General features: G+C 45.0%; 1 protein-coding gene across 2 annotated transcripts in view; it reads right to left on the reverse strand.

Annotated features, from left to right (window-relative positions):
- Positions 1-13,053: 13,053 nt before the first annotated feature.
- SERPINE2 (serpin family E member 2) overlaps positions 13,054-22,716 on the reverse strand; it is a 39,457-nt gene continuing 29,794 nt past the window's right edge. For both annotated transcript variants that reach the window (XM_050964093.1, XM_050964094.1), the window contains exons 5-9: positions 18,624-18,822; positions 17,935-18,035; positions 15,104-15,190; positions 14,270-14,353; positions 13,054-13,774 (exon numbers count right to left, since the gene is read on the reverse strand). In XM_050964093.1, coding sequence (XP_050820050.1) covers positions 13,737-13,774; positions 14,270-14,353; positions 15,104-15,190; positions 17,935-18,035; positions 18,624-18,822 — 509 coding nt within the window. In that variant the 3' untranslated portion in view covers positions 13,054-13,736. The remainder of the gene's footprint in view (positions 13,775-14,269; positions 14,354-15,103; positions 15,191-17,934; positions 18,036-18,623; positions 18,823-22,716) is intronic.

The raw sequence follows: 22,716 nt of genomic DNA on the forward strand, positions 1-22,716 counted from the left end.
CAGTGCTGAAGCAAATATGGCTTGTAAATCAAGGTACCAAACCCAGCTCCTTAGTGGGTACCTCCTTTCTCTAGAACCAAGTGGATCTTGGCACAGGAAATAATGTGGCTCGTTATTATTTGCTTTTGATGTACCCCAAAATGTGGTAAGTGCTTCATAAAAAAATCTGATGTCTCATCCTATTGCATAAACATTCTTTCGGTAGCTAGAACACTTGGATTTGGTGACTCTGCATTTCAGGGTCACTAAGAAATAGGAATGGAAATGAAAGTTCTAGAAGGTCCTGAAGTCCTGGCAGGTGGAAAAAAAGTATGTGGGAGGATTCCCAGTCTCTTTCACTAAGGAGCTTAAATGGCACCAATGAGATTTCCAGAGGGATCTGAATGTAGCAAGGGCACATGGGTTTGGGATGAACAAAACGCTGAAGTACTTTTATTACTCCAGAAGCTAAAAACACCTCACTCGGCCCATAAACCCATATCCACAGTGCACAGAGAAGCATGATCAGCAAACATACCAATTCAGGGATGTAGTCCAGAAGTGGTGGTATCATGCATGTGCAGTCTGGTCTGATCATCTCCGTAACGTCACCGGTAGATAGCGCATTGCCCTGGGACTGACAGCTGGATTCTACCAGTTTGTCTCTGATCTGCTATGTGACCTGATTGATCGCACCTGTCTGTGCCTCGTGTCTCAGCCTAGGTATGTCTATTTAGACTGTAAGCTCTTCAGAGCAGAGACTGTCTTGGACTATGTTTGTACAGCACCTGGAGTAATGGGATTCCTGTCACTATGATAATGCAAATCACCACCAGATAAGCTGCAACCACTGCCTCAAACCATAAATTAGCCATACTTCAAATTAGCAAAGAGTCCTGTGGCACCTTATAGACTAACAGACGTTCTGGAGCATGAGCTTTCGTGGGTGAATACCCACTTCGTCAGATGCATGTAGTGGAAATTTCCAGGGGCAGGTATATATATGCAGGCAAGCTAGAGATAATAAGGTAGTTCAATCAGGGAGGATGAGGCCCTGTTCTAGCAGCTGAGATGTGAAAACCAAGGGAGGAAAAACTGGTTTTGTAAAAGAGAAAGTGCTGAGCTTCAGTTCATCTGCAAATTTGACACCATCAGCTCAGGATTAAACAAAGACTGTGAATGGCTTGCCAATTACAAAACCAGTTTCTCCTCCCTTGGTTTTCACACCTCAACTGCTAGAACAGGGCCTCATCCTCCCTGATTGAACTACCTCATTATCTCTAGCTTGCCTGCATACATATACCTGCCCCTGGAAATTTCCACTACATGCATCTGACGAAGTGGGTATTCACCCAGGAAAGCTCATGCTCCAAAACGTCTGTTAGTCTATAAGGTGCCACAGGACTCTTTGCTGCTTTTACAGATCCAGACTAACACGGCTACCCCTCCGATACTCCAAATTAGAGGCCTAAACTTAGAACCTGCATTATAAGACATGTTTTGATTACAAGCTTACAGCTAAAGCACTTTCCATTTTTAAACATGTGATAAGATGGAAAAAGTTATTCTGTACCCACTTCTTAGTACAGGTTGCAGCTTTAGTCCTAGATGGGGATCTGAATTTCTTATTCTTTTTAACCTTTATCAGCCTTGGACTACTACAATACTATATTGCCAAGTGACAAATAGCATTTTAAGAGAAAGTAACTTTCTGAAATTGGTTGCCATGGTTGAACTCTCTGGCCCAGATCCTCAGCACATGGAAATCGGCAGAGTTTCATTGAAATCAATAGAGCAGGGGTCGGCCACCTTTCAGAAGTGGTGTGCCGAGTCTTCATTTATTCACTCTAATTTAAGGTTTCGCGTGCCAGTAATACATGTTAACATTTTTAGAAGGTCTTTCTCTATAAGTCTATACTATATAACTAAACTATTGTTGTATGTAAAGTAAATAAGGTTTTTAAAATGTTTAAGAAGCTTCATTTAAAATTAAATTAAAATGCAGAGCCTCCCGGACCTGTGGCCAGGACCCAGGCAGTGTGAGAGCTACTGAAAATCAGCTCATGTGCTGAAGGCGGCACGCGTGCCATAGGTTGCCTACCCTGCAATAGAGCTATATCAGGTTTACACGGTTGAGAATTTTCCTTTTTTTCTATTAATGGCCAAGACTTAATAAAAATAGAACTAGGCTTAAGGCGGCCAGGCTGATGGTGTATGCAGCATGCAAGACCTCAAGAACATTTCAAAAATGTAATAAGATTTAAGAAAAGCATGAAAGACAAAATATTTTAAACCTCTGAAATTATGAAAACCTTACACGATCCACCAGATGAATGAAATTTTCTTTTCAGAAAAAAAAAAGTTCATTTCTAGTAAACACATTTACCTATGAGAAATCCTATGTATCCACCCAGCCTCACCACCTTTAATTGCTTTATAAACAGGATACACTTTCATAGCCAGAGTTTCTTGATTGTAGCCCTTCTTGTAGGAAATAGTCACTAACGGTTCTCTCCCTCTGTTTTTCTTCTTCCTGTCCTTCAGAGGCTCACCCCAAAAATGCAGATAAAATTATTTGCCCATATTCATTCCCTTCCCAGTGAACCATCCACATTTTAATACCAAGCTCTTATAAAGCACTTTTTCATCAGTAGATATGAAAGTGCTTTATAAAAGGAACTCTCTATCATCATCATCTGCATGTTAGAGCTAGGGAAATGGAGGTGAAATGTTTTGCACAAGGTCACCCAGCAGCAGCACTGAGAATAGAAGCCACATTTCCTGAGTCCCAGGCCAGTGATCAATCCATTACAACACACTACCTCTCTAGGGAAAATAGTTTCCTTCTGAAAGGATGCCAATAAGAAGTAGATTGTAATTAAAAGCACAAGTTAGCTTCCATATGGTCACTCTGTTGCCAATCTCTGTTTTGAATACTGAGGCAGAATTATTTTTCTACCACCTCAGGGATAGTTATTGTGGGATTGTATACATCTACAGGGCTACAGCCAGTGTAGTTCCCCTCGAAGAAAAGAAAATAGAGCACAAAATCCTTTGGATCTTTTGTGGGGTAGAGAGAGAATTATACGGGTTATGGAACAAATAGAGGCAGTAGGAGAAAAAGTGTAATGCGGGCCAAGCCACCTCAACAACATTCCTTTAAGTAAATTGAAGATGGAAGTAGAGACACATTAATTAAGGCATCAAAATTCCAATTTCCAGAAGGTCTTGGGTGAATATGCAAAAAGCCTTAAAGAACTGGGGAAGCAGCTAGTAGAGACTATGGTGCAATAAGAATTTATGAGAAAAACAAGCACAAAGCACAAGCACAGTCCTGTGCTACAGCATCACTCTATTAGTGGCCATTTGGATATTTTATATGAAATAACCCACCGAACTCAAAAGGCTGTATTTGTGGGAACAATATTGTTGCTGTCAGGGGTTTATCACAAAAACACCCCTGAGTCTGTTAGATGGGTCTTGGAGCAGTGGCCAATCCTGCCATTAACTTTTTAGATACATATTTCTCTCCCTCCCAGACTTTCTGTTTATCCCTCTTTTAGACTAAGGTTTTGGAGAAAATCAGAAAATATCTTGTTCAGACTCATTTTGCTTATTATCACCTTTGTTAGGCATTTCAATCAACTTTTCAGCCTTGTGTTAGTACTGAAACAATTCTACAATAGGGAGCATCAAGAATTGTGGAATTCACAAAACAAGTCCTAGATACTAAATATTTTGACTGCGGATCCTAGAATTTGTAGGCGGCTGGGTAGATTTCTGTCTTTGTTTAGCTCTGTGCTGCAGCTTTTACTTGGAAAAGTGTTCACTGCTCCCAGTCAGAGATTCAATAAATGACATGCCACTAAATTATGAACAAAGAGGTCACAGACTCCACAACTAAAGATGAAAATGTTTTTGTTGAAAATCCAGTTTTGACCCATCTTCTGATATTCAAAGGAAGCCTTCTGGTGGGCCCGATGATTCAAATACTTCATCCCATGCCAAGAGAAGGGTTTTCTGTTGGTTTATTTTATTTATTTATTTATTTTGCAGTATTGGAAGGGAAGGGTAAAGTAGTTATTTAAGGGGAGAAGCAGGCTGTTAGGACACAAAGTAAAGTTGGTGTTTTTCATTTCTGGAGACATGAAGGCTTTTTTGGTCTCACCTTAATTCAAAGCCTACTTACCGTACAGCATTCACACTCATTTTCACCGATAGCTCCTGCCCAAATCCTGTTTGACAAAGCTTATGTTCTAAATTAAAAAGTTGTAATTGCCGATTCCTTAATATTGGCTATGTCAGATTTCTTAGTAAGGCTTTAACTAGAGCCGAGTGGAAAACAGCTTCCAACAACCCCGCCTCCCTGAACCCCCCAAATTGTGTCTTTTTCACAAAAAAGACAGTTATCTTTTCCGTAAGCTGTGTCATACCCATTACACAATAAGTGTGCATGCTCACCACATGCACCGGTGCCGGAAGTTTTTCCCCTAGCAGTACCCGGCTCCCCCAGCAACCCCTGGAGTGGTGCCCCTACGCACGATATAAGGGGATCTGTGCACTCCCCCGACCCTCAGTTCCTTCTTGCCAGAAAACTCAGAGAGAGGAAGGAGGGCGGGATATGGAATGGACATGAGCAACACATCTGGAAGAACACCAGTTACGGAACAGGTAACAGTCTTTTCTTCTTCACATGATTGCTCATGTGCATTCCACAATAGGTGGCTCCAAGCTAGATCTGTTGGAGGTGGGTAGCAGTTCACAGGCTCTCGGGATGGAGTACAGCCCTGCTGAACCCAGCATCCTCCCCGGTTTGGGAGATGATTGCATAATACAAGGTGAATATGTGACCCAAAGACCATGTGGCAGCCCTACAAATGTCCTGATTAGGAACAGGGCTAAAAAGGCATCCGACCAGGCTTGCGCCCTAGTCAAGTGTGCCCTCACAATCAGCAGCAGAGGGACTCCTGCCAGGTCATAACAGGTACAAATACACGAGGTGATCCAGTTGGAGAGCTGCTGAGTGGAGATCGGCCGACCTCTCATGCATTCTGCTGAGGCGATGAACAGCTGCAAGGACTTCCTGAATGGCTTAGTACGTTCCAGTTAAAAAGCCAGTGCCCCATCGCACATCCAGCATGTGCAGGCGGCCCTCTTCACTGGACGCATGGGGCTTGGAACAGAGCACTGGCAGGAAGATGTCCTGACCCACGTGGTAGGTGGAGACCACCTTAGGGAGGAATGAAGGATGCGGTCGGAGTTGGACCTTATGCTTGTGGAACACCATGTACGTGGCTCAGAGGTCAGTGCCCTGTTCCAAGACCCATCTAGCTGATGTGATTGCCACTAGGAAGGCTACTTTCCATGACAGGTGCAACCAGGAGCATGTGGCTAGCAGCTCAAACAGGGGACCTGTCAGTCGGGCCAGCACCAAGTCCAGGTCCCACTGCGGGACTAGGGGCCTAACATACAGGAAAAGATGAACCAATCCCTTGAGAAATCGACCAGTCACAGCATGGGAGAATACCACGTGGCCCTGCACTGGCGGGTGGAAGGCTGATATGGCTGCCAAGTGCACCCTGACATATGAAGGCGCTAGGCCCTGGGCTCTAAAGTGAAAGAGGTAGTCTAAAATGAGCTGGATTGGAGCAGCCATGGGCGACACGCCCCAATCAGCTACCCACCAGGAAAATCGAAACCACTTTGTCAGGTAGACTTGACATGTGGAAGGCGGTCTGCTTTCCAGGAGGACACACTGAACCCATTCAGAGCACATCCTTTCCTCCTAGCCTAACCATTGAGCAGCCACGCCATGAAGTGGTGTGCCACTAAGCTGGGGTGGATGAGGCAGCCCTGGTCCTGGGAGAGTAGGTCTGGGTGGGATGGTAATGGCCACGGCAAGGTGACTGCCAGGCTCGTGAGAGTCCTGTGCCAATGTTGCCTGGACCATGCCAGGGCGATCAGGAGGACCCAGGCCCTGTCTGTTTTTATCTTCTCCAAGACCTTGCCAATCCGTGGGATTGGGGGGAAAACAGAGAAGCTGGCCTGACCAGGATAAGAGGAAGGCATTGGAGATGGCACCTGTGCCCAACCCCCCGGAGCAGAACTGGCGGTTCTGCAGTGTTGCAAACAGGTCCACCTGGGGAGTGCCCCACCTTTGAAAAAATCCTGTGCACCATCTCTGGGTGTAGTGACCACTTGTGCTGAGAGGGGATGTCTTGGCTCAGATGATCTGCCCATGAGTTCTGGGCACCTGATACATGGTGGGCTTGTAGGCAAATATTGTGGGCTATACAGAAGTCCCACATCCTGAGGGCTTCCTAGCAGAGGAGCAGCCTGTGCCTTGCCTGATGATGTAAAACATTGAGGCAGTGTTGCCTGTGATAAACCCGACCATTCTGCTTTCCAGCTGAGCAGAAGGCCACACATGCCAGACAGACCGCCCTAAGCTCCTTGACATTTATATGCAGGGCAAGGTCCTGCACGGACCACAGACCGTGGGTCTGAACGTTCCTGACATGGGCTCCCCATCCCAGGTCCAACATGTCGGACACCAGCTCCACTGATGGGGCCCTGCCCCTGAACAGGACCCCGTGGAGCATGTTGCCCAGGGAGGATCAACATTGTACGGATGTGATCACCGGTTCAGGCACAGTCTGTCTCTGGCCTGGGAGAAGACCAAGGCCAACTTGAGCTGTAGGGGCCTTGTCCTGAGTCTGGCACAGAGAACCACATATGCGCACGCCAATATGTGACCCAGGAGCTGGAGGCACGCTCTGGCTGTGGTCACAGGGAACCTTGTCACTGTGTTGATGAGCCCTTTTTAGGGTCTTGAATCTGTCCAGTGGAAGGGAGACCCTGGCTGATGTTGCATCCAGGACTGCCCCAATCAACTCTATGCAGTGCACTGGGACTAACACAGACTCAGTGTCATTTACTAACATGCCCAGAGTGACGCACATGAACAGGAGCACCACATGATCCCGCACCTGCGAGCTGGAGCTGCCCTTGACCAGTCAGTCGTCGAGATAGGGGAAGATCTGAACCCCATGACATCTGAGGTAGGCTGCCATCACAGAAATGCACTTTGTGAATACCCTGACAGCAGTGGACAGGCCAAACAGGACTGTAAATTGGTAGCGTTCCTGCCCAACCATGAAACAGAGGAAATGTCTATGCCCCTTGAATAAATGAATGTGGAAGTACAGATCCTGCAGATCGAGGGTGGTGTACCAGTCCCCAGGATTCAGGGAGGGGATGATGGATGCCAGAGCCAGTACGAAACTTGGGCTTTACCATCTACTGGTTCAGGTCTCGCAGGTCCAGGATGGACCTGAGCCCCGCTTTGGCCTAAGGAAATAGCGGGAGTAGAAACCTTTGTGTCTGAACTCCGTTGGCACCACTTCCACTGCTCCTAGGCCAGGAAGCCACCCCATCTGCTTGAGCAGGGCCTTGTGAGAGGGGTCCCTCAGGAGGGATAGGGGCAGAGGGTGGGGTAGAGGTAAACTGGAGGGTGTAGCCCTGGGAGATGGTGTTGAGGACCCATCAGTCCGAGGTCAGCTGCAATCACTCAAGGAGAAAAGCACACAACCAGTTGGAGAAAGGAAGCTTTATGGTGGGTAGATTCCTGCTATGAACTGGTAAATTGCCCCCAGGCCTCCTGATGTTTTCCCACTTATTTGCCCTTGGAAGGCCTAGGTTGGGGGCAGACCAGGACTGCCTCCGTGGGTGTTTCTTATAGTCCTGCAACTTTTTATAAGGGGGCTTATATTTAGAGCCAGGACATAGAGGCCAAGGGTCTTAAGCATTGTGCGGGAATCTTTCAGGCCCTGTACTTTCTTGTCCATCTGTTCTGCCAACAGGGCCTTGCCGTCAAACAGAAGGTCCTGCAAGGAGTTCTGCACCTCAATGGACAGCCCAGACTACAGGAGCCATGATCCAGTCCTCATGCAGGCTGTGGAGGCCATAGATCTTGCAGCCGTATCCGCAGCATCTGACACTGCCTGAAGGACTGCCCTGTCAGCTGCTGTACCCTCCTCCATCAGAACCTTGAACTCCTTCTTGTCATGCTCTTGGAGGGAGCCCTCAAATTTGGGCAAAGAGCTCCCCCAAACTCAACTCTTACCTCTTCAGGAGGGCTTGGTGGTTCACCACCCTTAACTGGAAACTTGAGAATGAATAAACCTTTCTCCCAAATAAGCCCAGCCCGCTTGAGTCTTTATTTTTTAGAGTAAGGCCCTGCCTCCCCGTGGTTGACCGATTCGACCACTAAAGAGTTGGGGGCAGGGTGGGTATACAGGTATTCATGCCTCTTGATAGGCACGAAGTACTTCCTTTCTGCCCTCTTAGAAATAGGGGGAAAGGAAGCCTGAGTTTTCCATAAGGCGTTCGAAATCTTTGCCACTCCTTCATAGAATGGGAGGGCCATTCTGCCTCGTGCTGAGGCTGAGAGGATGTTGAAGAGGGAGGCCAAGGGTTCCTCCACCTCCTCCGCTTGAAGGTTGAGGCTTGATGCCACCCTTTTCAACAGTTCCTGGTGGGCCCTAGAGTCCTTCTGTGGAACAGGTGGAGGAGGGGCCGTAATCGCTTCATCAGGGGAGGACGAGGATAGGGGTGCAGTACTCTGCATACCCACCAGTGCCAGCAGTCCCATCACTTGGTCACCCTCCAGGTGTGGAACCGGAGATGAATGCTCCACCAACTCCTTCCTGGGAGGCTGATAAAAGGAGACCGACTGTCTCTGAGGCTCTGGCCACCAAACGAGCCACCACCGGGAGCTGTGTTGGGGGCCATGGGGTCCATTATTATCATGCTGCCAGCCAAGGAGCGTGGTGCCACTGCACCTGCTGTGGCACCGACAGAGCAGGCTGTTCAGCCTGACTAGCCTGTCCCATTAACTGACGACTATGAAGGGAGGCTGGGTTGGCTTATGACCTGCTGCTGTCCCAGGACCAGGAGAAGCGGTTGCGTTAGGAGTGGTGCCGACCATGAGACCATGATCCTGGCATGGAGGAGTGGGGGTACCCCTGGTATCAGCTGCTCTGTTATCGACTCTGACAGGCGGATCCGCAACGGTGAGGTGCTGATGATTGATGCCTGGGACTGCGAGGTCCTGGAGCAAGACAAAGAATGGGAATGGCGTCGATGCCCATACCATGATGGGCTACAGTAGCCTCTCCAAGACGAGGACCTCTGGAGCAGTCTGTCCCAGTCTCGACAGGGCACGCTCTCCTCATGAGGTCTACAGTCCCTCGAGGCAGAGCCGTGCCTAGAACCCCTGCCAGTCGGTACCCAGCCAGACAACCTGGTGGGGATTGATGGGGACTGCGCACAGGGTGGTTGCTGAGTGGCAAATGGCAGCGGAAACATTCCCTAGACTGAGAACAGTACTGACCAGGCAGCAACGGCAGAGATCCAAGCGGTGAATTGCCTCTGGACTGAGAAGCCAACAGTGATGGTGCCCCTGGTACTGGCAGAGACATAACGTCCCGGACTGCTTGCAGAGCCTCTGGTGTGGAGGGCACCTGGATGTTCGGGGAAGTCGGCGCAGAGTGGGCCGGGCTACTCCGCTCAAGCTGAGGCCGACGGGGATGGAGAACTGCCCAACATGGGTCTAGTCTCTCGCCCGATCTTGCTCTGGTGTCTCGGTGGAGAAGACTTCTTAGTCTTTTTGGAGTGTCCCCCAGACGGGAAGCGGTGCAGGCTGGTGGAAGGCACCGAACAGTCGCCACGCACCAAAGCCACAGTGTTCGGTACTGACCCGGAGCAGCACACTGGAGTCGGGGTCAATGCTGACTCCATCAGAATGGCTCTGAGCCGAATGTCCTTTTCCTTCTTGGTCTGAGGCTTGAAGGTTCAAATCTTGCAGCGATCGCGGAGATGGGTTTCCCCCAAACAGCATAAGCAGTCCGCATGTGGATCACTCACTGGCATTGGTCATCTGCAAGTGTCACACAACTTAAAGCCTGGGGCAAAGGCATGCCCCAACCCTGGCGCACTAAATTAACCCTAAATTACTTTAACTACAGGTACTACTAACTATGAACGAATAAGAGTTCAAGAGGGAAGCTGCAGCCAAGCTGGAACAGAGCAGTTCTGACACCTTCACTGACGGCAAGAAGGAACTGAGGTGGGAGTAGCACACAGCGCCCCTTATACCGTGCCATAGAGGAGCCAGTCCAGGGGTTGCTAGGGGCAGTTCCCTATAGGTACTGCTAGGGGAAAAACTTCCGGCACCAGTGCACATGGCGAGCACACACCCCTATTGTGGAATACACATGAGCAATCACTCGAAGAATATCTAAAATGCAAATATTTCAATTCAGAAATGCTGCTGCAATTGCTGAAGGGAATTTTAGAATGGGTATCTCATGATTCCATTTTCCTTTATAGGCCAGATTTCCAGGCTGAACTAGCTCTCTCACAATCCTTTATGGGAACGGGAAGCAGTTCATCATGGAAGATGCAGTCCAGCCAGGGAGCCCAGTCCATAGAGAACAGAGACATGGGACATAATGGTACATATCCAAACAAATATATTTTGGTTTTCAAGCTTCTAGTTTTTTGACCAAAAACTTTTAAGTTTTCTGCAGTAAGCAGACATTTTGGGAAAAAAAAGTTTATCTGAAAACCCAATTTATAGCTGAAACTGTTTTGCTGGAAATTTTTTGGCCAACCCTTTACCTTCTAGTCCAGGGGTGGCCAACCTGAGACCGAGGAGCCAAAATTTACCAATGTACATTGCCGAAGAGCCACAGTAATATGTCAGCAGTCACCCTCCTCACCCATTTGCTTCTCCCCCCCACCCCGCTCCCAGTGCCTCCTCCCATCCACGGCAGCCCTGCTGATCAGCACCTCCCTCTTCCTCCCTGAACCAACCAATCAGCTGTTGTGTGGCATGCAGGAGGCTCGGATGGGTAGGGGCAAGGGCATAGCAGGCTCAGGGGAAGGGTGGGGAGGGGAAGGGGTGGAATGGGGACAGGGCCTGTGGCAGAATCAGGGGTTGAGCACTGAGCACCCACCGGCACATTGGAAAGTCGATGCCTGTAGCTCCAGTCCCAGAGTCAGTGCCTATACAAGGAGTCGCAGATTAACTTCTGAAGAGCCGCATGTGGCTCCGGAGCCACAGGTTGGCCACCCCTGTTCTAGTCAGATCCTGGAAAAATTGGAAAGTCTCACAAGTAAGAGCAGAGCTAACTTACATTTGTGGGTGCTAAAAGGGCTTAGAATTCAATTTTTCCACTTAAGCAGCTAACACACATGAGCCTCATCTGGCTCCTCTCTGTGCCCAGGCTCCCTATTTCCATTCTTACCTTTAGACTGAGTCTAATGGAGGTGAGGCTTGCTGGCCAGAAAGGTTCACCAATGCAACAACAAATTAGGATCAGTTATACAACTAGGCATCTGGAGTAGCTAAACCCAGCTCCTGTAATTCAGTGCATCATGGACAGAGATAGGGAAGAGGATCTGGTTCCTACTGACTTCCCCCTCAACTTCTTTGGGGGTTGTAGGCAAGGAGATCTGGCTTCTTCCAAGAGTTATCTACCATCACAGGGCAAGCAGTGACAAGATCTTTCTCCTCCCAATATCTGTGGTGAATTAAGTGGTGAATTAAGAGGTGAACAAGGGAAAGGCACTCTCTTAAGAGAGACAGCTCTGCTTCATTCAGGCCCTCTGGTTTACTGCCCTTAATGTACACAAAAAGAGAACCACCTGGCAGTCAAGGTTCAGTGGTGCTTGGGGCTGAGCCTAGTTAGCTGCTTTGAGAGCTGTACTGACATACAGGTTTGAAAACAGGTTGCCTCACTGCAGTATATAGGGACTGAAATTTCAGAGCACTACTTGCCGCTCTCTCCATCCCAGAAACACAGGTCCCTGCCAAAGAGTGAGACTAGTAACAGCTTCAGAGTCAGGGAGCTACAACGGCTCTCTGATGGCCCCTTCTTACCTCCTGTGCTCAACCTCCTGTGTTGGCAGAAGGGTTACAAATTCTACTGACTATGCCAGCAGTGCTTTATTAAATTTCTTGGGTTCTTCTTTAAAGGGGCTCTCAGAAGTTACAAGCTTTATTACCCATTGTGTGCCACACAGAACCAGAGCATGTAGTGCTACTTTCCTACATAGGTGCGACTCCTCCACATAAGATCTCCTGAAAATCACCATGATTTTCTAGAAATAAATGATCAGATTTCCTTTATTCCTGCTGTTGCAAATAAGCAGGTATCAGTGTTGACAGCTTATTTTAAGAAGAACCAATCCTGATTATCTCGTACTGGTGATGATTTAAATCCTGGACAGATGCAGATGTGCTTATGTGGAACTGTCATTTTCTTCTACTACTAAGTTAACATACTAGTTCACGTAAGTTTTAAATGCTCTTCGACTTGTGATAAACACAATGGGCTCAATTCTCCATCACTCTGCATCTTATGCAGACAGTTACGCTAATGCACAATGTGTGTAGGACTCTACTGAAACAGAATGGGAGCATTTTATCCACACTAAGTCTCTGTTGCCTTGCACCAGAGCAGACCCCAAGTCACAGAGATACATTTGCTCACAGAGAGATGATATGAGGGACCCAAGAATCTGTTCTTTCCATATCTCCAGCCCCACCCCCGACAAAAATGCTCTCAAACATGTAGGAAGGCAACTCAGTGATAAGCAAACCCATCAAGTGCTCTTCCTTGGAATACTTTGCTGATACATTCTGTTCCTAAATGATATCCTCCAGGTGTTGATGATAATACTGTTTAACTTGTATCCTTTGAAGTGTGAGAAAGGACATGGGGGCGGGGGGGGGGAGAACAGATCTCCTCCTCAGGTACATTTTTGAAAACACTTGCCACTAGGTGCAATTTGGGGCACTGCAAAGATAAAATATTTGCTCTTCAAACATATTTTTGAAGCCTTAGGGATACGTCATCCACAGCAGGACAGGTTTAGCAGATTGCAGAGAGGCTTAGCTCCATCAGGCTAGGAAAAGAATCAAGAAAAAATTCTACCACCAACTGGGAGGATGGTTAACAGGTGACTCCCAGAAGTCCTGCCCAGAAATACTCACCAGCACATTGCTGTGATACCTTGCCATCTCTGACTGCTCATAATGCACTTTATTTTTTCCTTTGTACAAAAAACAAATATAAAATTTAAATCCAATACAAAGTGAATACTAGCAATGACAAGTTTACATTACAGTAAAATAGGATGTCAATGCAAATGTGTTATCTATCAAGACATTAGTTCTTTAAAAAAAACTTTACCTCAGTGGTACATGCATTACATAAAAAAAAACTGCTAGAACTTTTCATCTAGTTCCACAAAAGATACCCAATCAAGCCATTCAAGGGCAGAAATAGTATTGAAGGGACATCTACAACCCCAAAGACATTTTCCACAGAAAAATCAATGCTAACAGAAATGGTTTGTTTAGTCATGCTCTTGTTAAAACCCTCCCACAAAAGCTATGCATAAAATTCTTAGGACAGAAAAAGCTCAGTAAGTTTGTTAGCATAGGCAACCATTCAGTAGTTTCAAAGAATCTTTCAGACATTTTGAAAAGGTATCGTAGTTTTCAATTTGTATTTTCCCATAAAACCAGAACTACATTGACTCCTTTTTCAAAATCTAGTCACAGCTGACTACAAACTAGTTCTTGAGTGAAGTGAAAGAGTAGTGTACAAAAATATTTAACGGAACTAGCAAGGATGTATCAAATGAGTCTCTACTTTGCTCCTTAAGGAAAACCTTTTCCATATTCAAGGTTTGTTTATTTGTCCCATAAACAAGACTGCACCTGAGGGATAAAATAAAGACCACTATTACTATATATACACATATCCAATTTGTAAGTATTGTAGAGCATTCACTGAAAAATAAAAATTTACAGAATGTGTTCAAATAAAATCTAGGTAAGAAGGCTGTTTCACACTCCATGAGCTTGCTTTGTTTTGGTTAGGGGAATTGTAGATTAACAAATTATTTGTTTTCAGGTGAATTTGGAGTGTATATGAATATAGATTCTCCCAAGGACCCTCCCACACACATTAAGGTCAGAAGGGACTATCATGATCATCTAGTCTGATCTCCTGTGGAGTAGGTTTTCCAGTTCTTCTGGTTTATTTTAAATGGAGTTAAAAGCACAATACAGAAGCATATCGTATTTTGTATTTGTTTTAGCAACACTTACTGGACAGCTTCAAGCTTTCCCACCTAGAAATTACAGTTTGCACGTAGCCATTATACTATATGAACTGAACTTGCATGCAAAATAATACAAAACATTGCTTACCTGTAGGATTGTGCCGGATGAAAAACACAAATGGTCTATCTACTATAAACCAAGGAGGGGAGGACCTGGCTATTAAAATTGCAGCTTCCAAAGAAAGTTAAAGAGAAAAATAGGATGGAAAATTAAACAAGTCAAACATGATCACACTATAAACAGTGCAAATATGAAGCATCCAACAGGTTTATGATTTCCATTCGATATTTGTTTGCTCCTTTAGGCATTCCATTTCACTAACATGCATCAGTTTATCAATTGTTTTATATCACCAGTGGCAGCCTTGGTCAGCCAAGAGGCCATTTTATCCAATGCTATCTATTGCAAATGAGCCTTCTTATATTGCTCACCAGAACCACACAATCCATAACAAAAAGGGAAGAACTAATAATTAACATCAAAATTCAAGATTGTTCCCCTACAGGAAAACCCAGCTGCCACCTTAGAGCAGTGTTGCATAAATGTGGGCCTCTGGAACAGCACAAGGATGCATATTAGGAGCCAAGGAATTGGCCACTAGATTTTAAACTTGATGCTGTTCTATAGGTAGCCAGTGGAGTAAAGAGACGTGTTTACAATTTGTGGAGGGCTATGTTTAACTAATTCTGTATTGACCCAAAAATTCACTTAACCCCTGCCTCCCCCACCCCCAAAAAAACCTCAGTAGTAAAATTCATTTGATTTTTTTTTTACTGTCCTTTTTATGTGCTTCTGCTGAAGTGATCTCAATTTAAGCACTCACAAAAGATTTCCTATTTCTGAGAAAATCTAATTAATTTGTTTTAGTACAGCTACTTTTAATTAAGGATTAAATTAAACCAGAGAGAGAGAACTACTTACTTGTTGCTGCAGAAGCTTTGGTTCCATCTTCACTAACTTCAATTTTTGCTTTTTGTAAAATATGAGACACATGAAGGCTTTCTGTTCCTGTGTGACCAAAACAAGAACAGCACCTGTGTTAACATGCAGTTATACATTTGTTAGTGTATGTAAAGCTGGCTGGGACTGAGGGGTTCAGAGGGTAGGAGGAGGATCAGGGGTGTGGGTAGGAAGGTCAGGGGTGCAGGATCCCAGCAGCACTTACCTCAATCAGCTCCTGGAAGCAGTGGCATGTCCGCTCTCCAGCTCGTATGCGGAGGCGCAGCCAGGCGGCTCTGTGCACTGTCCCGTCTGTAGGCGCTGCCCCTGCAGCTCCCATTGACCACTGTTCCTGGCCAATAGGAGCTGCAGAGCTGGCATTTGGTACAGGGACAGCATGCTGAGTCTCCTGGCTGCCCCTATGTGTAGGAGCTGGAGTGGGGACATGCCGCTGCCTCTGGGAACCACACAGAACCATTCCTTATCCCTGCTGCACCACCCACCGGACTTTTATTAGCCCAGTCAGCAGTGCTGACCGGAGCAGCCAGAGTCTCTTTTCAACTGGGTGTTGTGATCAAAAACTGGACACCTGGTAACCCTAGCAAAGATTGAAATCATGGTAGAAGCAAGAGGACTTTGTTCTATTGTTGTTAAGATGCAGTTGCTCGATCTGACCGCAACAGAAGCAGTGAATCTGATGACACCAAGCAAAGAAAGGAAATATGCTGCATGTAAAGGAATGGATTAGCTGGACTTCTGCATGACTGTTGTTTCTTGTAACACCATAGTATATCACTTGTTAAACTGAGAAGTATTCACACAGGCACAATGTTCTATTAGTTAACATAAACGTTGGCCAAAGCACAGAAAAAAATGCACATTAGCACCCTAACACACTAACCATGTCAGCTATGGCATTTGTGGATACATGGCATTGCAGTGTTTGCACATGCATGTGTATATGTTAAAACAAACATATGGTGATGGACAGTGTCCAAAAATCAGAATCTATTGCCTTAGCTTTATTTAGTGATGCAGGAATCAATGCACTTAAACATAGTGGCACAACTCACTCACTGCGTATGATGACATTAATAAAATAAATGGGATAGAAAATATCTAGGTGACTAGGGGACATATTTTACCGCAAAGAAAATGCAATGCAAATTGTTTTTTAAAACTACTGATACCCTTAAATTCTATGCTTATTTGGTGGTTTTAAAGGTAAAACTGAAAATTTATAATCCGAGAGTGTAATTTTTTCTTAAATACAGAAGTTATAGCAACACGTAACCAGGAATGCAATTTAAATTCATCCTGAGTGTCTTAAACACTGTTCAAGTAAAACACCTTGCTTTCAGTAAAATAAAGGAACAAGGGCTGACAATTGCAGTAAACTCACGTGATTAACTCAAAACAAATTAACTTGTTTAAAAAAAATTAATCGTGATTAATCAGTTTTATTTGCACTGCTAAACAATACCAATATACATAAATATTTGTTTTTCTATATTTTCAAATATATTGATTTCAATTAAAACAAAATACAAAGTGTATAATGCTCACTTTATATTTTTATTACAAATATTTTCACTTCAAAAAAGATGATAAAAAGAAATCTTTTTCAGTTCATCTCATACAAGTACTGTAGTGCAATCTCTATCAGGAAAGTGCTACTTACAAATGTAGATTTTTTTTTTTTAATATAACTGAACTCAAAAACAAAACAATGTAAAACTTTACAGCCTACAAGTCCATTCAGTCCTACTTCTTGTTCAGCCAATCGCTAAGACAAACAAGTTTGTTTACATTTACAGGTGATAATGCTTCCCACTACTGATTTATAATGTCACCTGAAAGTGAGACCACACATTCGCATGGCACTGTTGTTGCCAGCATTACAAGGTATTTATGTGCCAGATATACTATACATTCATATGCCTCTTCATGCTTCAACTTGTAGACTGCACTATTACAGTGCAAATATTTGTAAGAAAAATCATGTAAAATGAGCACTCTACACTTTGTATTCTGTGTTGTAATTGAAATCAATATATTTGAAAATGTAGCACAACATCCAAAACTATTTATAATAAATTTCAATTGGTATTCTGTTAATGCTTAAGTGTGATTAAAACTGCAATTAATCGCAAACAATGTTTTTAATTGTTTGATAGCCCTAAAAAGAAACTTAATCTTTTATTTCAAGTGGAGAAGTGTATATGAGATAAAAATGAGCTGTGTTAACAAGCAAGGTCTTTTTGTCTTGGATGGGCTTTTCTGGAGGGTAACTAATCAGAAGTCTGAGGGGGACATAAAATTCATAGACAGAAGACATCCAGTTTTCTTTTAGAAGTCAGTGCTCCATTGTCAGAAAGAAAGAAATGTTTATGGATCAGTTATGCAATTCAATGACTGTTCCATTTTTACTCAGTGTTACCATCAATTTGGCAGACATCCTTCCTCTCAAATCCATTGTTGTAAAGTTTATAAAACATATAAATTGTAACAGAAAAAGTGCCTCAATTACATCTTCCATTATGGTCTCATCCAACATTATTATTTTTTTTGTAAACCAAAAGGAAAAATATTGAAGAATATGTAAGAGCGTTACTGTGAAAATGCCTCATGATATTTTATTGGCTTCTCGCAAGCCACACCATATGGTTAACTTCTTGTGGTTAATTTAGAAGTTTGCCTTTTGGTGGAAAAGTTTCAAAGCAGAAAGTTGTTTTAATAATTGCAATTGTAAAACAGTAGTTCTAGAAAACGTGAACAAAAACCAGAAGAAGAATTTAAACAAGATAACCTACTTGTTATTTTTGCAAAGTTTGCCTTTGACTGCTCAAACATATCTGTAATGCCAAGCACTTTCAGAGGCTCCTTTAAATCTGTTTCTGCTACTGCTGTGAACCTGATTGAAGCATATAAAATAGAAAAGACATCAGAATTACAACTAATAGTTGCTTAAGTGCTGAGAAGGACTATAGAAGAATTCCTTATTTTGGGGGTGTAGGGGACCCCAGAAGACTTCGTCACGGCCTAGTTAGGGCTTTTCACTTTCTCGGTGGCAGGTTATTATAGGACACCGTATGCTAGCAGAGGCTGCTTTTAGCCCGTTAGAACTGCCTTGCCTGGGAAGCCCCGGTGTTTATGAGGAACTACAGAAAGCCCCTGGCCACAGGCCAAGGTGGGCGGCCATTGCCAATGGAAAGCCCCGAATTGCATATGTATGTGCTGCTTTGCATAGTATTAGCATGATGGTATAATTGCTGTGAGCTATCGGTTGCATATTTGGACTCCGTACCAGGCCAAGCTTTTTCGTGCGCTGGGCTCCCCATCCCAGTGAGAGCAACGCTTGGAGTCCCCGTTGTGGGTGTGTCACATTACCTTCATTAAGGCCAATTAATTCACTGCGTGTGTGGGCCTCGTCCTTGCAGAGCAGCCAGGCACGTAACAGGGTGCTAAGAGGGAGAAGAGACTGGAAGATATTAGTACTCACTTGGGTAAAATAACTTGCACTCTCTTTTGTATCATGGTTGTCATCCAGCTCTGTATTGTTTTTGTGCTGATGTGAGGAATGATGGCAGAGAGAGGGGTAGTGCTTTCTGTAGGCAGAGCAATCAACATACTGATGCTTTCGCCATGGTAAGGCAATTCAATTATGTTATACCACAAGTCATTAGGGGTACTTGTTGTGCCTAAGGGGAGAGAGAGAAAGAAGCCATAATTCTCAAACAGTTAAAAGCCTTTAATCTCTGATATTAGAAGCAGTAGTGAGTAAAAATGTTAGACCTATTGGCAAAGCTATACTATTGTAATTGTAAAGTCTCGATATCACAGATGGTTACCATCTTCCAGTAGAGTTCACTTACATAACAAGCATGGAGTCTATATAAATGTTACATTTTGATAATGCAATGCAGATAGCGCAAAAAATCTACTCGATGGCATCTCAGAATAGTTTCTACAAGTTACATGAATATTACTTGGTGGTAGTTGGAGTTCCTTTGAAAATATAAAATAGCCATGCTGCAGACTGCTTCAGAATGTCATCAGCATCTACTGAAACAGAACAGGTGGGAGATACGATGGAAATAGCAAAAGCCCGTCCAAAAAGGAGTAAGAGATTCCTTTTGTAAAACAGATTCTTTTCCTCCAAGGACTACGGTACACTGGGGATCAGAAATGCTCTTTAACAATCTCTACAAACTGCCACACCATCTGCCTTTAAACCCCACTGAATCTTGTGCTGCTTCTAAACTGCAAGTAAAAGAGCCTACTGCTACAGTTTACCAAGGAGACTTCCCTGGAAACAGTAAGGTAGGCAAGTAAAGGAGATCAGCAACTATAAGAACAGAGGGCAGCAAAAGAGAAGCGCTTAAAACCTTAGGCCATGTCTACATCTAAAATTTTGCAGCGCTGGTTGTTACAGCTGTATTAGTACAGCTGTATAGGGCCAGCGCTGCAGAGTGGCCACACTTACAGCAACCAGCGCTGCAAGTGGTGTTAGATGTGGCCACACTGCAGCGCTGTTGGGCGGCTTCAAGGGAGGTTCGGGGAACGCGAGAGCAAACCGCGGCGAAGCTGGTCTCCTTTCCCGGTTTGCTCTCGCGTTCCCGAACCACCCTGCAAACCGCAGGGAAGGAGACCTGCTTGCTCGGGGTTCGGGGAACGCGAGAGCAAACCGAGAAAGGAGACCAGCTTCGCTGCGGTTTGCTCTCGCGTTCCCGGAACCACCCAGCAAACCGCGGGGAAGGAGACCTGCTTGCTCGGGGGTTCGGGGAACGAGAGAGCAAACCGGGAAAGGAGACCAGCTTCGCCGCGGTTTGCTCTCGCGTTCCCCGAACCCCCGAGCAAGCAGGTCTTCTTCCCTGCGGTTTGCAGGGTGGTTCGGAGAACGCGAGAGCAAACCGCGGCGAAGCTGGTCTCCTTTCCCGGTTTGCTCTCGCGTTCCCGAACCACCCAGCAAACCGCGGGGAAGGAGACCTGCTTGCTCGGGGGTTCGGGGAACGCGAGAGCGAACCGAGGAAGGAGACCAGCTTCGCCGCGGTTTGCTCTCGCGTTTCCCGGAACCACCCTGCAAACCGCAGGGAAGGAGACCTGCTTGTTCGGGGAACGCGAGAGCAAACCGCGGCGAAGCTGGTCTCCTTTCCCGGTTTGCTCTCGCGTTCCCGGAACCACCCAGCAAACCGCAGGGAAGGAGACCTGCTTGCTCGGGGTTCGGGGAACGCGAGAGCAAACCGGGGAAGGAGACCAGCTTGATTACCAGAGGCTTCCTCAGGTATGCTGGGATACCTGCTTATTCCACGGAGGTCAAGAAAAGCGCTGGTAAGTGTCTATATTTGATTACCAGCGCTGGATCACCAGCGCTGGATCCTCTACACCCGAGACAAAACGGGAGTACGGCCAGCGCTGCAAACAGGGAGTTGCAGCGCTGGTGGTGCCCTGCAGATGTGTACACCTCCTAAGTTGCAGCGCTGTAACTCCCTCACCAGCGCTGCAACTTTCTGATGTAGACAAGCCCTTAGATACTGCCCTGGAAAGGACCACCAGCAGTTTGTAAGCACATGATGAACAACAGATTGTAGCAGGCCATTGGCTATCTGTAATGTGCAGTGGGTAAAGAAACATGGGGTCTCATCCAAGGCCACTGAAGTCAATAAGGGTCTTTCCATTATTTTTAAAAGACTTAAAACATTAATAGGATTTTGCAAGACAGTTTTCATTATGAGAACATTCAAAGGATTATTGGATTTTTTTTGTCCCACATGATGCTACTTTAGCAGCAGTTTATTGTGGCTACACAAATCCAATGGTGGAAACTTCTGCTGCAAGTGACAGTGGTGCATCCTATAAATTAGATTTCAGCCATACTGAATAAAACTTTTCAGCATAAACACCTACATCCAAATTATGCTAGTATTCAAACTGCTGCTGGTAATCAACCAGGGACCATAACTACTCTAGTTAAAGACCATAATGACATCAGTAGCATACTATTACATGAGGTTTCCATACCACCTGGCAACAAACAAAACCAGACTATTTTCTTGCTTGTTCTGTTATGGGATAGAAGGACATGAAACTGAAAGTACTATGGAAAAAGACTAACAGGGCTAATGAAAAGCACAACAGGCTTGTTTACTAGTTGGAAAAGAAAGTAGAAAAAAAATCTAGCTACTTGAATGGATCTTGATTAGTAAAAATTATATATGGAGACAGAGTACAAAGAAAATAAGTGGTCAAAAAGGCTAAGGGAGCTGAAAGCCATTTTATATGTTCCAGGACACCATTTCGCTGGGAAATGGACTAAAGTTTTCCTTATTTTACAGTTAACAGAAAAAAGGAAGAAGTTAACAGAAAGTTAATCACAAGCTTGTTTGACAATAATGTCAATAATGTCTTCTCACAAAAAGGAAGCAATAAAAAAACACCCTGAAATTTATTCAAGCGTAAAGAGATTTTCACAAATAGCTCCTATTGCTGGTAAAGCGTGACACACCATTATAGGCCTCCAGCCAGCTCAGCTCATGTTAAAATTCTCAAAAGCCGCCTTTAGCTATCAAGACACTAACTGGTGCTCTAACAAACATCACAGGTGTTAGTCATGGAGGATTTCAGCTAGCACTTTATCTACAATGTGCCATATCACAGGATTGTATTGCAACTTGAAGATCCATTAGCAATAGGAGAGTCTAATTACTAGCATTTTATTTTGAAAGCTAATTATTTTCTTTACTTTTCTGGAGACACAGTGAAGGCTGATAGACTCTAATAGGTTTGTGTCCTAATCAAAAAGATTCTTTTTTGTGACAGGGAATCCCTTATGAACTAGAATTCTTACTGTCAGCTGGGTGGACAGCATGCTCCCTATATATCTAGCTGAAAAGCACTTATTTGTAAGACTATGAAGGAAACTCTTCCCTCAGTGTTATGCTCTAGGCATTTAGATTCTGTTTTAAACATTGTCTTGAGTGGACAGTCCCTTTATAGGGCTGCCAACTTTGTAATATTTAAAAAGCAGACACCAGTAGGAATGCCAGAACCTCCCCCACCCCACCTCTTCCCCCCAAGGCTCCCCTGCGTTCACTCTTCTTCCCATGTCTCCCCATTGCTTGCTGCTTTTCCCCTCTTATCTCCTGCTCCCTCTCCCTAAGTCAGGAGGGAGTTGCAGAGCCAGGGCTGGGAACTGCAGCCATCCAACGCAGGTAGGAGGCAGCCCCAGCTGAGCAGGGGTTGACACAGGTAATGACCCAGTGCCTCCTCCACCCTCTGTAACTGGACTTTGGACACTCAGTTAAGTCCCTTTTTCAACTGGACTTTTAGTCAAAAAACAGGCAGCTGGCTACCCTAGTTGAATAGGGTCCCTCTTCCCACTCCACCCTTTTTTCAGTTAATATCATGGCTTTTTAGACAAGTGCCAAAAGAACAAGTTTCATTAAATTTGAGCATTGGCCTGCTAAACCCAGGGTTGTGAGTTCAGTCCTTGAGGGAGCCATTTAGGGAACTGGTGTAAACATCTGTCTGGGGATTGGTCCTGCTTTGAGCAGAGGGTTGGACTAGAACGGGGTAGGCAACCTATGGCATGGGTG

The sequence above is a fragment of the Gopherus flavomarginatus genome, chromosome 8, assembly GCF_025201925.1.
Source record: "Gopherus flavomarginatus isolate rGopFla2 chromosome 8, rGopFla2.mat.asm, whole genome shotgun sequence".
Lineage (NCBI taxonomy): Eukaryota > Metazoa > Chordata > Testudines > Testudinidae > Gopherus > Gopherus flavomarginatus.